The following is a 13,539-nucleotide window of genomic DNA, read 5'->3' as shown; positions in this document are numbered from 1 at the left end:
CCATTTTACTGTCGATGGACGTTTGTGTTGTTTTCAGTTGGGAGTTATTATGAAGGCAATTGCTATGAACATCCTTGTATATCTCCTTTGGTGGACATAAGCTCTCCTTTCTGTTGGGCGTACAGCCGGGAGTAGAATTGTTGGATCATGAGATACGCATAAGTTTTCTTAGCTGATATTATAAAGCTACTATGTCAGGCATTGTTATAAATACTTCATGTCTATTATTTAATTTAATCCTCAAAATAATCCCTCAAAGTAGGCTGTCCCCGTTTAGCAGATGAGTAAATTGAGGCAGAGCGAGGAAGTGATGGAATTCAAGCCTAGGCCATTGGCCTGCAGGGCCCACAGTCTTAGCATCTACTTCTCTTATGCCCCCTTTAGGGGCAGTCTCAGAGTGAAAGGGGCCAGTTCCTCCACTGAGCTGACCGCCCACCCAGCCTCCCTCACTGGCCCCAGCCAGGAGCTGGAGGCCACACAGGGACCCAGCTTCTCTCCCTCATCTAACCCAATAAGCATGCTGCCTGCAGATGGGTGCGCAGAGGGGTGGTAACGAGGGTGCTCTCGGTGGCTGTAGCTGTGTGTTTCAACAGTTGTTCTCGTTGGCTTTTGATTCCAAATGAGTAGGAAATGCTATTAGTTCAGGCCTCGCCTGCCGCGTGGCCAGGCCCTGGGATAGGAGTGCAGTGAGACGAGAAATTGTGGAGATAAAACTGGTGTGAAATGGAGGCCTTCTCACAAGGCTGGATGTGTCCGTGCGAAATGAAGTTACTTCTGAGAAAACGAGATTTAAAGAGATTCTGCAGAATTAGATTACACTTTCAAATTTCCTTATTAAATGGGATTGATGCCAAGGAGGGGCCGCTGGCTGCCTTTGTTTCGGATTCTACCCTGCAGTTCCAGTCCCAGGTGTGGTCCCAGGTGGGTACAAGCACCTTGCAGGTGGTAGGGACCCAGATTCCTGAAGGCCGTAGACAGCACCACCACCACCACCACTCCACACATACACACACACACACAGCAGCTGAAGTGGGTGTGAAGATTGTGGAACTTTCTGGATAACTTCCTCCACTCCACATAGGTCCATGTGGGTGAAACCTAGGGCTCATATGCTATTGTTTCCCTGGGAAAGTGGTATTGAGAACAGAGCACCAGGCCTTTTGTTCACATCAGAGCTTGATTTTGAGCTACGTCCTAGTTTTTGGAAATGTAGTTTTTCAAAAGGCAATAAAGATTCAGGTGACTGTTTGTGTGTGCATTTGTGTGTGTGTATTTCCATAAGCACACCCAGGCATGTGTGTGTTTAGATGCATGCCTGTGTGTTCCCATGCAACTTACTGAGCAGCTACTACAGTTAGCACTGCACTGGGTGCTGGAATGAAATTGTGGGGAGAATACACAGACACAGTCCCGCCTCTTGTGGACCGAGTGTGCACGTGTGCCATTACATGTACCTGTGTCTGTGTGCTGCTGTATATATTTGCATGTGTGTCCTGCCCCTGTGTATCTCCAGGTTTCCTAACCTCTGCAAGGCCTCCTGCCTGGGTCTGTAGCGCCTCAGAGGTTAGCAACACACAGGCTAGCAGCATAACAGATGAGTCCAGTGCTTGGGCCCCAAACAAAGACCGCCAGGGTTCAAATCCCAGTTCTGTCCCATGCTATCTGCGTCACCCATGACAAGTCATAACCTTACTTGTGCGTCAGTTTTCCTGTTATTAAATGGGAATAGTAATGGTACGTACCTATCTCATAAGGCAAAATTGTGAGCCAAGTGCTCAGAAGTTGAGCACTGCTAATTGTTCCACCAGCATGTTCTTCCTAAGGTTGTTCTCAGCCCTGGGAAAGCCCAGCCCAGGCTCCCTGCCTGCCCCAGAGGAGGGGAGGGCACCCATGGTGAGAAAGGGAAGCCCCAGAACTATCTTGGGCAGCTGTGCTGTACTGTGTGGGCACAGGTTGGAACCAGTACTGAGGCACAAGAGACATTATGAGAAATACCAAGGCCCACACACCTGTGCCCTCAGGGCTTGCTCCATAGCAGCCAGAGAGACATGCCCTGAGCTGTCACCCTCTGAGCTGCCACAGCAACCCCCTATCACTTGCTGGACACAGAACAGCCTATCAGACAGAGGGGGCTGACTCCCTCTACACACGTTTTCAGTGACCACTGGACTGTCCTTTGGGTCATGCTGGACTCTAGCCAGTGCCTGTGTGACTTTTACCACAGCAGTACATCCATATCAGTTTACACTCCTCAAATAAGTGTCCATCATTAATTTAAGAACCTGAGATGGAGCTGTGACTAAGGTCAGCCTTTCCCATGTGCCATGTGGGGTGGGGTGACCCTAATCAGAGCTAACTTTCAACTGCCAGGTCCAGTTAGTCCTGAGAACATAGACTAACTCCTTTATTCCTCGCGGTAGCTCTATGAGATGAGTACTATTTTCACACTCATTTTATAACAAAGAAAACGGAGGCACAGAGGAGCTAGTCATACAGTCAAAGATGTCAGATAAACCCAAATTGAGAGATATTTCATAAAATAACTGGTCTATACCCTTCAAAAATGTCAGTGTCTTGAAGCACAAAGGCTCAGGAATTCTTCCAGATTTCCGTAAATTAAACTTGACAACGGAATGCAATACAAGATCCAGAATTTTATCTTGCCATAGAAGATATTATTTGGGAGCATCGGTGAAATCAGAATGGAATCTATAGATTAGATAATGGTATTATGTCAGTGATAATTTCCTGGCTTTGATAACTGTACTGTGCTCCCTCCTGTGAGAGAATATCCTTGCTTTGGGGAAATAATACCAATGTATTAAAGGGCATAGGGGCTTCATCTCTAAACCAGTTCTCAAATGAGTCAGGAAAAATATTATAGATAGATGATAAATGATAGATAGATGATGATAGATAGATAGATAGATAGATAGATAGATAGATAGATAGATAGATGATAGATGATAGATAGATAGATGATAGATAGATAGATAGATGATAGATAGATAGATAGATAGATAGATAGATAGATAGATAGATAGATAGATAGAAAGTAAATATGGTAAAATGTTTGTATTTAGGGAATCTGGGTGAAGGATATACAGGAATTCTTTCTAGCAACTTTTCTGAAAGTTTGAGGTTATGTCAAGGTAAAAAGAAAAGAAAGCAAGTGGCCGAGCAGGGGAGGCAGGTGACCTGGAGTGCATGTTAATGACGCTGCCAGTTCCTGTTCGTCGGCCCCTCTGAACGCTGGGCTCTGTACTGTGGCTTCACGTGCGTAACCTTGTTCCATCCTCACAGAGACTATTGCCCCCATTTCACAGATGCTAGTCAGAAAGGTGGTAGGATTTGCTCCAGGCCCTCCACTGCTTGGGACAGTTCCCAGACTGGAAAGTAGACTCTGTGCTTTCAAAGTCTGTGCTCTTCGCCTCAGTGCTGCTGTTGACTCTGACCTGTGGGGGAGAGTGGGATGGGATGGCAGACAAGGCATTTCTTCCTGGAGCAGCAGTGGAGTGAGGGCCCCAGGACAGAAGCAAACAAGGTCCATTTGCAGGATGGAGAGGGATGTTATTCCAGGATTCTGCAGGGAGCAGATCCGACATTGCCCAGCAGGACAGGCCTCAAATGCCAGGTGGGGTTATCAGGGGTGACCACAGTGGCTGTAGGCAGAGGAGCCACAGGGCAGGTCCAGAGTGACCTGGGACTGGGTGAAGTAGGCATTCTGGGTAGGATAGGCCTTGGAGGAACTTGCTGGGAGGGGGCAGGAGTGCTCCACAGCCAGGCTCAGCCTCCTGTCCAAGCTGGAGGCATCAGTGGGATCAGGAGCCTACGGGCTTGGCAGTTTGGAGAAATCCACCTGCCAGATCTAAAAGGCAGCCAGGCCTGGGATATAGGTGGGCAGGAATTGCTGAGGACTTGGGTCTGGCTGGCAAACCACCTGGGGAGTCCTTGTGAAGAGGAAGGTTTCTCTTCTGCTTAGAGGGAGGGTGCAGGCAGAGCCGAATGACCTCTGGCAGTCCCTCCCGATCACCTGGACTATATGGCTTCTTCTCAGATTAAAGAGCTGAGGGTGTCTGGCAGCTGGATGAGTCAGACTGGGAGGCTGCCTCCTTCCACCAGCAGCCCGCCAGGGTAGGGGCAGGGTGTGGGACATCTCCTCACGGATGTCCCTTCCACACCCTGGGATTTAAGGGGAGCGCATGGGCTGAGTGAACGGATGTACTTCCCCAGGTCCCCTGTGTGTGAGCGTATGCCGGCGTGTGCGGGCAGGCACAAACATCATCCATTGTAAAATATCAGTGTTTTCATGGGTGAGTAGTAATTACTGGGTAATGCTTTAAAACCTTTCCTGAAGGAGCACAAACCTGTTTTTTTCTAAAGTCAGGAGTACATTAAAAGGATTACCATGTAGATTTGATTTTTAGATAACACTAAAATGGATCCCAAATGGACTTCAGCAAAGGGATGCTATCTCCTTAATGGAAAGTGCATGGCCCGAGGCTCAGCTCCCAGAGCCAGGAAAGGAGGGAGGGGGGGAAGAGGTGTCTGCAGGGCCGACTGGCAGGCAGAGTGGGGGCTGGGGAGGCAGGGTGGGAGGGAGAGCCTGGACCCTCTGGGGAGCAGGAACCTATAGGTGCCCCCTTAGAGCCTCCTTACCTTTTCAGGAGTGTTTCCAAGTCCCCTGGACTAACCCAGTAAGAGAAAACAGTGTGGGGTCTCCATAAAGAAGGGAGGGGTCAGTCAGACTTCTCCCAAGACCCCAGTCTTTCTAAGCAGAGAAAGCTCAAGGTCTCCAGATGCTCTGTCACCTCCTCTGCCAGGCTGGCCCTGCTGTTCCGTGTCTCAGTGGGCTTCTGGCGGAAGTCACATGGCTTCTTACGAGTTCTCCAGGACCCAGGAAACAAAGTTCAGCACCCTAGAGCAGGGTTCCCAAGCCTTACCAAGAACCTGCTGTGTGCCAGGCCCAGTCTGGGCACAGGTAGGAGGGGGGAACCTGGGGAAGCTTGTAGCTTTGCTCCTCCTGGCCTCCCTGGGTGGAACCGCCGGCTGGTACCATCATTCATAGCCCTGCAGGCTCAGTGGCCAGGCAGTCTGTCCAGGATCCAGGCCAGAGGGCGATGAAGGGGGCAGATGCTTCTAGTGCTGAGATCCTCCATCATTTTGGGGTATAACTTAGTGGGCCAGGGGTATCCCCTGAGATGGATGAATATTTCAGCCACTCATCCCCTCCCACCACCTACCACTGAGAGCACAACTGAAGAGCCCTGGCTACTGGGGAGGGTGTAGGCCTGCTGCCAGCCCAGGTGAGCAAGGGGAAATCAGCCTTGGGGTCTATACTAGAGGCCTGAACTGAGATCTTCCAAACTGGTAGTTATGCTGGCTGGGTGCTCCCTCCACAGGCCCCAGAGAAAAATAATCCTACCCTGGGACAGCCCACACCTTCCTACATCCAGCTCTCTCAACCCCTCCCCCATCTGGCCACACCTGGTTCCTCCCTGTAGGCCTTGAAAGGTCTTAAAAGGAGCCCTTCAGGCCCCCCTTAGTTCTCAGGACTGCCTGGTCCCCAGCTGGCCTCCATGAGCTCCTCAGAGCTATGACCAAGCTGAACCCTCTCAGAAGAGACAGAGGCAGCCTGGGGACAGAGTCATCCTGAGCCCCATCATGCTCTCAGACCAATTAACCTTTAGCGCTGCATTAAGGAAATTAGGCAGCAAACTTCCCAGCTAACAGACAGCCCTGCAGGGACTGGAGGAGGGAGGAAGGAGAGTCCACAGTAGCCTATGATAGCTCTGCCCTGCCCGTACCTGTCCTGTTGCTCCTGGGCTTGGGAGGGCCCCCGGGCCTAAGGGCCACCCCCTCTCCTAGAGGAACCTGAGGAGGCAATGAAGCTGAGAAAGCACAGGGGGAGCGAAGGGCCAACTTAATTGGTGGCCTACACTAGCCCCTTGGACTATCTGAGCCTCAGTTTCCCCATCTCTAGAATGAGACCATTTGCCTAGAAGAACTCTGAAGGCCCATCTGACCTGATATCTGTGGATTTTGAGACTGAGACCCCTTGGAGGCCATGCTTCTCCTCTGATGCCTGAGGAAGGGTCACACCAAGGAAGCAGCTCAGACTCTGGGCTGGGGACAGTCGAGGGGTGGGTAGAAGAGGGATGCCAGGTGATGGGAACTGAATCCGGAGCCCTGGAGAGTGCAGGGATCCCTTGGAGAGGATGGGGCCAAGAGGAGGGCAGAGTTCAGGAGCTGGTTGGAAAGCCAGGGAGGCAAGAAGGGGTAAGCTATTCCCTCCAGAGTCAACCCTTCCATCCACTTGAGCCTTGGTCAGGAAAGGAGCACCCCCATCCCCACCACCTTCATGAGATGCTTACAGGCACCTCCAGGCTGGAGCTCTGAGACTACCTGCACTCCCCACCAAGCCTAGTCTTTACCACACTCAAGCCTCAGGGTTCCACGTGGATGTCCAAGCTCCCAGATGACACCCGACATCTGTCCCCATCTCCTCCTCAACCCTTCCTCCCTGTGGTCACTCCTTGTGCCTGTGTGCACGGGATGTGAGTGAGGCATACCTTGCCTGCTGGGAGGTCTGCCCCTTCCTCTGGTGAATGCCAGGCTTAGATCCCAGCCCCTCATACTGGGCATTTTCTTGTATGTTGAGCAGCGCTGTGGGCCCTGAGAGGGGGCAAGTGGCTCAGAGATTCTTATCCTTGTGGGAAGACTGAGGGTCCAGAGGCTGGGAACCTCCCCTCCTCAGGCCGGGTCAGGGAGGAGTCTGACTAGCTGCAGTCATTGCTGAGGAGAGCAACTAGGCTAGGCCCAGCCGCCTCCAGCACACACCTGCCACGAGCCGCAGAGCTCCTGCTCCCTCCTGGGGCTGCCACAAGGGCATCTTATTTTCTTGACACCTCCATGGTTCTACATGAATAAACCAAGAAGCTGTAGCCTGACTTTTGGGATTAAAATGGATAAATGGACAAGCTGTGTGAGAAGTCTTGAGGAGGCAAAAAGAACTGGGAGTTCTAGTGGATCCCATACCATTGGGAGATTTCATCCTTAGGGTTGCAGGAGAGGCCAATGGGATGGTGGCTGCGTGAGGAGGGCTTCAGGCCTCCTGTCGATCAGGCTGCAGAGGGGCAGTGGTTGCATGGGGTGGAACAACTCAGGGGGACGGACCTTGGGGCCGTGTGTGTGCCCTGCAGCAGAGCAGACGCGGGGCTCCCCGTGTTGCCTGGAGCCTCCAGACGGACCGTCACGGGGAGGGGAGCGGGCTGTGTCACGCAGCCAAAAGGACAGGACCCAAGGCCAGGGAGGAGAGTGCTGGGAGAACGTGAGGGCTCCTTGGAACCCCAATCTTGGAGGGGGCGCAGCAGCGAGAAGCAGCGGGCTCCCGTTCTCAGAGGGCACAGAGCCTCAGCGCCCCCCCAGTCCATCTGTCTCTTGTCTGTCCGTTGGCAGGCGTGCCGATGCTGTCCGTCCAGCCCAAAGGGAAGCAGAAGGGCTGTGCCGGCTGCAACCGCAAGATCAAGGACCGCTACCTGTTGAAGGCTCTGGACAAGTACTGGCACGAGGACTGCCTCAAGTGCGCCTGCTGCGACTGCCGCCTGGGCGAGGTGGGCTCCACCCTCTACACCAAGGCCAACCTCATCCTGTGCCGCAGAGACTACCTGAGGTGGGCCACCTCCCACCGCTTGGTCCTTCTCAGAGAGCCCGGGTCCTCCAGGGCCCAGCGTGGCCCTGCCCGGGCTGTAGACCCAGGAACCAGAGCGCACAGCCCACGTGCGTGCTCATCTGCCACTGTCCTGCCCCTGCCCTTGCCCTGCTCCCCCAAACGCTGCAGACCCCCCCAGGGCAGGGCCGTGCCTTTAACTCGAGGGACTCAGTGGCCAGCACAAGTTCCGGGTAGGCATCTGTAACCATGGGCACCTGAGATGTGCTTCCCAAGGGCATCAACTTATCCCTGCCACTGCCTTTGTCAGGTGCTTCTGACCCACCCTGTCCCTGCATCTGGGAGGGAATGCCTCAGGGGGGCTTCCAGGAGCAGGTAGGAAAGCTCTGACTGCTCTGGGCCCTCCTTCCCACCTCTCCCCAGTGCCTCTCCCCCACCTTTCCTGAAGGGCCCTGGGATTAGATGGCCCAGATGCCTGGGGAGCTTGGCAGGTAGCCAGACCCTGGGAGAAGGACCGCAGAGGTCAAAACTGAAAGACCTGGGTTTGAATGAACTCTGCGCCTCGGTTTCCCCCCTCTGTGAAGTGGAAAGAATAACTCTTCCCGCTTTGCATTCATCAGAACTCTAACCCACCCTCCCCCGCAGCCTGGGTCCTGTTTCCCAGGGACTGCCTCCCCCAATTAACCCTCCCTTAGGCCATCTATGACATCAGCAAGGCTGGAAGGAGGCCACAGAGCAAGCGCCTTGGCTGAGACCCAGCACCTGCATTTGGCTCTCACACGGGCTGCTGGGAGGTGGCTGGGCCTTGTGGGGAAGAAAGGCCCATCTCATTAATTAATAGGTCGGGGCAAGGGATTCTTGGGGCTCCCTCTGCTCAGGTGTGGGTATGTTGCGGGATAGGCTTATCAGTGGAGGCTCCCTCTGCTTCCCTGGAGAGCCTAAGGTTTACCTGCCTGTACCTTCTCTTTCAACCTCTGCCTTTTGCAGGAGTTTGTTTTTGTTTTTGTTTTTAAGTGGTGCAAAACCAGGACCTGTGACTCAGTGCTCCTGGCTGAGGCTGGAAGAGAGGCTGAGGCCAGGAGGGAGGGGTATAGGAAGGGATGCTCCTAGGACTCACCCCTCAATTACCTGGAAAGGGTGACCAAGTCTGGAGGTTTAGGGCATCCCCCGGGGGTTGGACCTACCAGGTTGAGAGGAGGGGGCAAACTGTCTGATGAGTCCACAGGACCTGGAGAGGGTGGCCCATAGTGCAGGTTGGGCTTGTCGGCAGAGTTGAAGCACCCACAAGCCTTCTGGGCCCTGCCAGCAACTGGAGCCTGAGGTATTTTCCTGGGTTCTGGCAGAGGCCAAGGGATGACTCTGGGGCCAGGTAGGCCAGTGGGCCAGAATGGGGGTGCAGCTTCTTTGAGCTTTTTAGCCCCAGAACATGGCTCTCCTGAGCCTGCCCCCTCTGCAGCCTGCTCATGGGACTGGTGGCAAGAATGGCCCATCTTGGCAGGCAGATGCTGTGGCCCAGCCTTTGTCTGCCTTAATCTGAGCCACCACGCAGCTTGGACTGATGAATAATGGAGCCTAACTAGTCTACCGACGCCTGAGCTTGAGCTGGACAAATCAGGGATTAGAGGGGCCTCCCGCCTGCCTCTCAGCCCTCTTGCCTCACTTGGGGCTTTCTCTGCCAGTGTGCAGAAAAGAAGCTGAGAGCAGCCTGGCTGGCTCAGACCATTGAAACATCCAGCCAAGGATTAGCCTGCACGGGAGGCTGTCAGCTCCCTCTCCCTAGAACTTTGCAACCGGCAGCTAAGAGAAGGGTTGTCTGCCCCAAAGAGGCACTGTGCCAGGAGTCCTTCGAACTTCTTTTTGACATCAATCCTGTTGTAGAAACATCTTTGAATAGGATCGCCTAGTCCAGCATTCCATTTTAAAGAAGGATGAACTGAGGTGCACAGAAAAGAAAATAGGACTTAGACAAGTCACATAGTTGAGTTGATAGCTGAAAAAGACCTCCTCGTGGGGTTGTTGTCGAGATTAAATGAGCTGATCTTTGTAAAGCCCTTAGAACAGTGCCTGGTACATAATAAACACTATATAGATGTTTACTACATGAGTTGTGACTGAGCATTTATAGAAGTTCTCACAACAAGCCTGTGAAGGTTGTATCTCAGTCACTATTTTACAGTTGAAATAAATGAGGCTCAGAGAGACTTAGTGACTTGCCTGAGGACACACAGCCTCTGATTTACCAACTACCTCTAAATTCTAGCTTGTATGAATCTGAAGTCCTGCTCAAGGTCCAGCCCATTACTGTGATGGCACAAAATTTACAGAGATAGGTGGGGCCACGGGTGGAGGCAACTGCCCTGGTTAGCTCCTGAGCACTCTGCACCCTTCCCCCTGCAGGCTCTTTGGCACCACAGGAAACTGCGCTGCCTGCAGCAAGCTGATCCCAGCCTTCGAGATGGTGATGCGGGCCCGGGACAATGTGTATCACCTTGACTGCTTCGCCTGCCAGCTCTGCAACCAGAGGTGAGTGCTAGACTGGGTGAAGATCCAACATGCTCACCAGACCCCAGCCAATTCCTCCTGGAACAGAAGCTGTGGAGGCCTGCATGCAGTTGTGCTCTCTGTGTGTGCATGTGGCTGCATGTGCACGCTGTCCTGAGTACACGTGTACATATGAGTGTTTCATGTATGCCTAAGACCTGTAGTTAAATGTGCATGCTCCAACACTGTGTGTACATATTTGTGGCACATTGCTGCATGAACGTAATGGATGGGAGTATGTGTGTGCTTATTGTGTATGCACAGTGTGTCATGTGCATGTGTGTTTTTAAATGTCCACATCCATATGGGCATGTGCACCTGATGGAATATGCACATGCTTCTAGGTGTTCATATACAAATGGAGGTATGTGTGTCCTCTGTGTGCAAGATGAGTGGGCATGTGCAGAAAAAGACCTGTTTTAAATGTGCATGTAAAAGGGTTCTGTGCACATGCCCTATGCCCTTGTGTGTGTGCCATGTGCATGTCTGTTCTAGTGAGACTGGGTTCCTAGCCTGGAGGGCGAAATCCCTTCAGGGAACAGCCCCTCATCGCTGACCCCTTTCCTGTGATTCTGGTTCCAGCCCAGCCTCCTTTCTGGTCTTTGGCCCCTGCTCAGTGCCCCAGCCTGTGGGAGGCCCTTTTCTCAGGAGCCCCCAGGACAAGAAGGAGCTTATACAAGTATTCGCAGAGGACAGGTCCAGAGGGACTGCAGGCCACACTGGTCTGGCTGGGGCTCTGGCCAGATCCACTGCTGGGAGGGCTCAGTGAAGTTGCAGCGCCACCTGGTGGTTGGACTGGGATCTGCTGGGACCAGGCCTGTGACCCTGGGGTCCCACTAAAGGCTCAGCCACCCTGGGGACGTCTTTGAGGAAAGGGCTGACTCCTCCAGTACTTAAGGAAGACTGGATGAAGGGAGGGGCAAAGCAGAGCCTTCTCTGGGTAGGAGGGAAGAGGGTGGGACAGGATCATTTCCTTCTGGAAGGATGCTCCTGGAAACGCACAAGTTCTGTTTAGAGAAAGTGCCCTTCACTGCACCATCCTCTTAACTTGGTGAGGGGACAGAGGGATGGAAAAATCAACCATTTTATCCCTTCCTCCCTTCCACCTCTACCTCTCTCCTCTGGGCCTTTTCCTGTTTCTTTGTTCCTCTCTCTCTCTCTCCATCTCTGGGACAGGAATAGGCTGTTCCTACCCCTCCCATATAACCCCACCCTCTATGGGGGATCTGACTATGGAAGACCTGTGGCCCAGGCTTGGGTCTCGGTCCTGTACCTCAGGCTGCAGGGCCTGGCAGAGGGTTGGGCTCTCCCAGGGATTTGGGGGAATCCCCTCTGGAAAGTTCAAGGAGCAAGCTCCCCAGGACCTCATGTCCCATGTGTCTCCCTCCCAGCCAGGCTGGGTCCTGTCTGGAGCCCCCGCCCTCTCGGGCCCTTCCATGTCTTCTTTCCTGCTTGGATTTTCCAGGTTTTGTGTGGGAGACAAATTCTTCCTGAAGAACAACATGATCTTGTGTCAGATGGACTATGAGGAGGGGCAGCTCAACGGCACCTTTGACGCACAGGTTCAGTAGTGCCCGGCGCCTGGCCCCCGCCCGCCTGCCCACCCGCCTGGCTGGCCGCCACGCTCCCGCCGAGTAGAACTCCGTCGGTCGGCCCTCCCTCCGCCTCTGCCCGTCTGTGTGTGACCCCTCCTGGGGCCAGGCTGGGCCTGTACAGTCTGTCTTCTGTATATAAATGGGAACATTTATTTTATGAGAAATGTAATGCGATTTTATTACTGGCGTGGATTAAACTTATGAATGTTTCCGGGGAGGTTACTCTGCGTTGATCACATGACTGACACAGATCTGGGCTCCCTCCCTGCTGCTTGGGGGTGGGCGGCCCCCCCTTGGCCCTTGGGGGTGGAGGGACACAGAGCAAGGCATGGTGCTCTCTGGTGGGTGTTGGGGGAAGAAGCTGGAGGGAAGGGGATAGCACCAAGTACCCCACAGCCAGAGGTGGGAATTGGGGTGCCCTTCCCTTTCCCTGGCTGAGCATATACCCCGATTCGGAGCAGGCCCCCAAGATGACGAGAGACAAGATGAAACCCTTTCTTCCCTGGGTTCCTCTTTTACATCCATCCACTGAGACCCCCTCTGTCTGCCCAGACAGTAACCTAGCTCTGACCTCCTCCACACAGGACCCCAAATCCTGAGCCCCCTGCCATAGGAGCACTATCCTAAAATCCCTCTTTGCTCTTGGGGTGATGGGCAGCATTTGCCGTCTCCTCCCTGCAGCTCTGGCCTGACATGGGGCCCAGCTTTCTGCTTTTCTGGGTGGCTGAGAACAACCCTGTTGCCCTGTAATAGCCCACGCAGCTGGAGGCCTTCGTTCATTCAGTCGGCAAACCTTAATCCACTCTGTCTCAGACCCGAGAATGAATCATGAATCGGACACAGTCTGTGCCCTTGAAGAGGAGAGAGAAAGCCAGGAAAACAAACAGAGCGCGTCACGGTGAGGATGAACACTGCAGGGAGACAGGGACAGGCCAGCTCCCTACGGCAGACACAGGACCACTGGTGACGGCTCCAGAGAGTCAGAGGCAGATCAGCCAGTGGACACACAGTCAGGTGCATGTGCTTGCAGGCAGGAGAGATGGACACACATGTAGGCGGGTGTGTAGGCAGAGATAGACAGGGACAGTCAGGCAAGCTGGCAGGCACTCAACTCAGGCCAGAAGATAGCCAGACAGGCAGACACCCAGGGCGTTTTCTGTCTACCTGCTGGGCCAGGCTCACCTAGGGCAACAGGCATGCTGTCTTATCCTGGCTGCAGCCACAGCACGGAGCACAGAGCCTAGAACTGAAAAGGTATTATGAAAAGGGGATTCCTTAGTCTAAAGCCTGGACAGGGAAGGTTGTATGGACAGGCTCCCCCCACCATCAGGCCATTTGCTTGTCATTACCCAGGGACTGTTTTTATCCTGGCCTCAGAACAGAGCCCAGGGCTGATGAAGGCAGCCCACTGCTTCAAGCTCTTCCTGAGGACAGCTGGGGTCTAATGGGCACTTGTCTCTAAGTTGTACTTCTGTGGCCTGTGGTCTCCTCCACAGGAAGGGATTGCTAGGGCCAAGGATTTGGGGGTAGGAGTTGTCAGCTTTGGGGCTCCCCCCTCCTGCAAAGGAACTGTATCCATATGTGTAAGAGACGAGAGGCAGAGAGCCTGTCAGCCTGGCTGCTGTGGCTAGTTCTGTGCAACATGAGTCTGATGAAACTAGGGGGCTATCCGTATGAGATTGTGAATGAGTTGAGGGCTGGAGTCCCTAATAAGGAATTTTTCTTGTAGAACAT

At 53.5% G+C, this 13,539-nt stretch overlaps 1 protein-coding gene across 5 annotated transcripts in view; it reads left to right on the top strand.

The window, feature by feature from the left end:
- LMO1 (LIM domain only 1) overlaps positions 1-12,021 on the top strand; it is a 46,887-nt gene extending 34,866 nt beyond the window's left edge. For 3 of the 5 annotated variants that reach the window (XM_081154427.1, XM_081154425.1, XM_081154426.1), the window contains 3 exons: positions 7,459-7,672; positions 10,067-10,192; positions 11,676-12,020. In XM_081154427.1, the coding sequence (XP_081010553.1) occupies positions 7,467-7,672; positions 10,067-10,192; positions 11,676-11,781 (438 nt within the window). In that variant the 5' untranslated portion in view covers positions 7,459-7,466 and the 3' untranslated portion in view covers positions 11,782-12,020. Of the gene's footprint in view, positions 1-7,458; positions 7,673-10,066; positions 10,193-11,675 lie in introns of all 5 variants that reach the window. The other 2 variants (XM_081154424.1, XM_081154423.1) reach the window with 1 other exon arrangement.
- Positions 12,022-13,539: the final 1,518 nt, after the last annotated feature.

The sequence above is a fragment of the Miniopterus schreibersii genome (assembly GCF_964146895.1).
Source record: "Miniopterus schreibersii genome assembly, chromosome: 12".
Taxonomy (NCBI): Eukaryota; Metazoa; Chordata; class Mammalia; order Chiroptera; family Miniopteridae; genus Miniopterus; species Miniopterus schreibersii.
The sequence above is the reverse complement of the archived record's forward strand: the minus strand, read 5'-3'. Positions and strand labels throughout refer to the sequence as shown.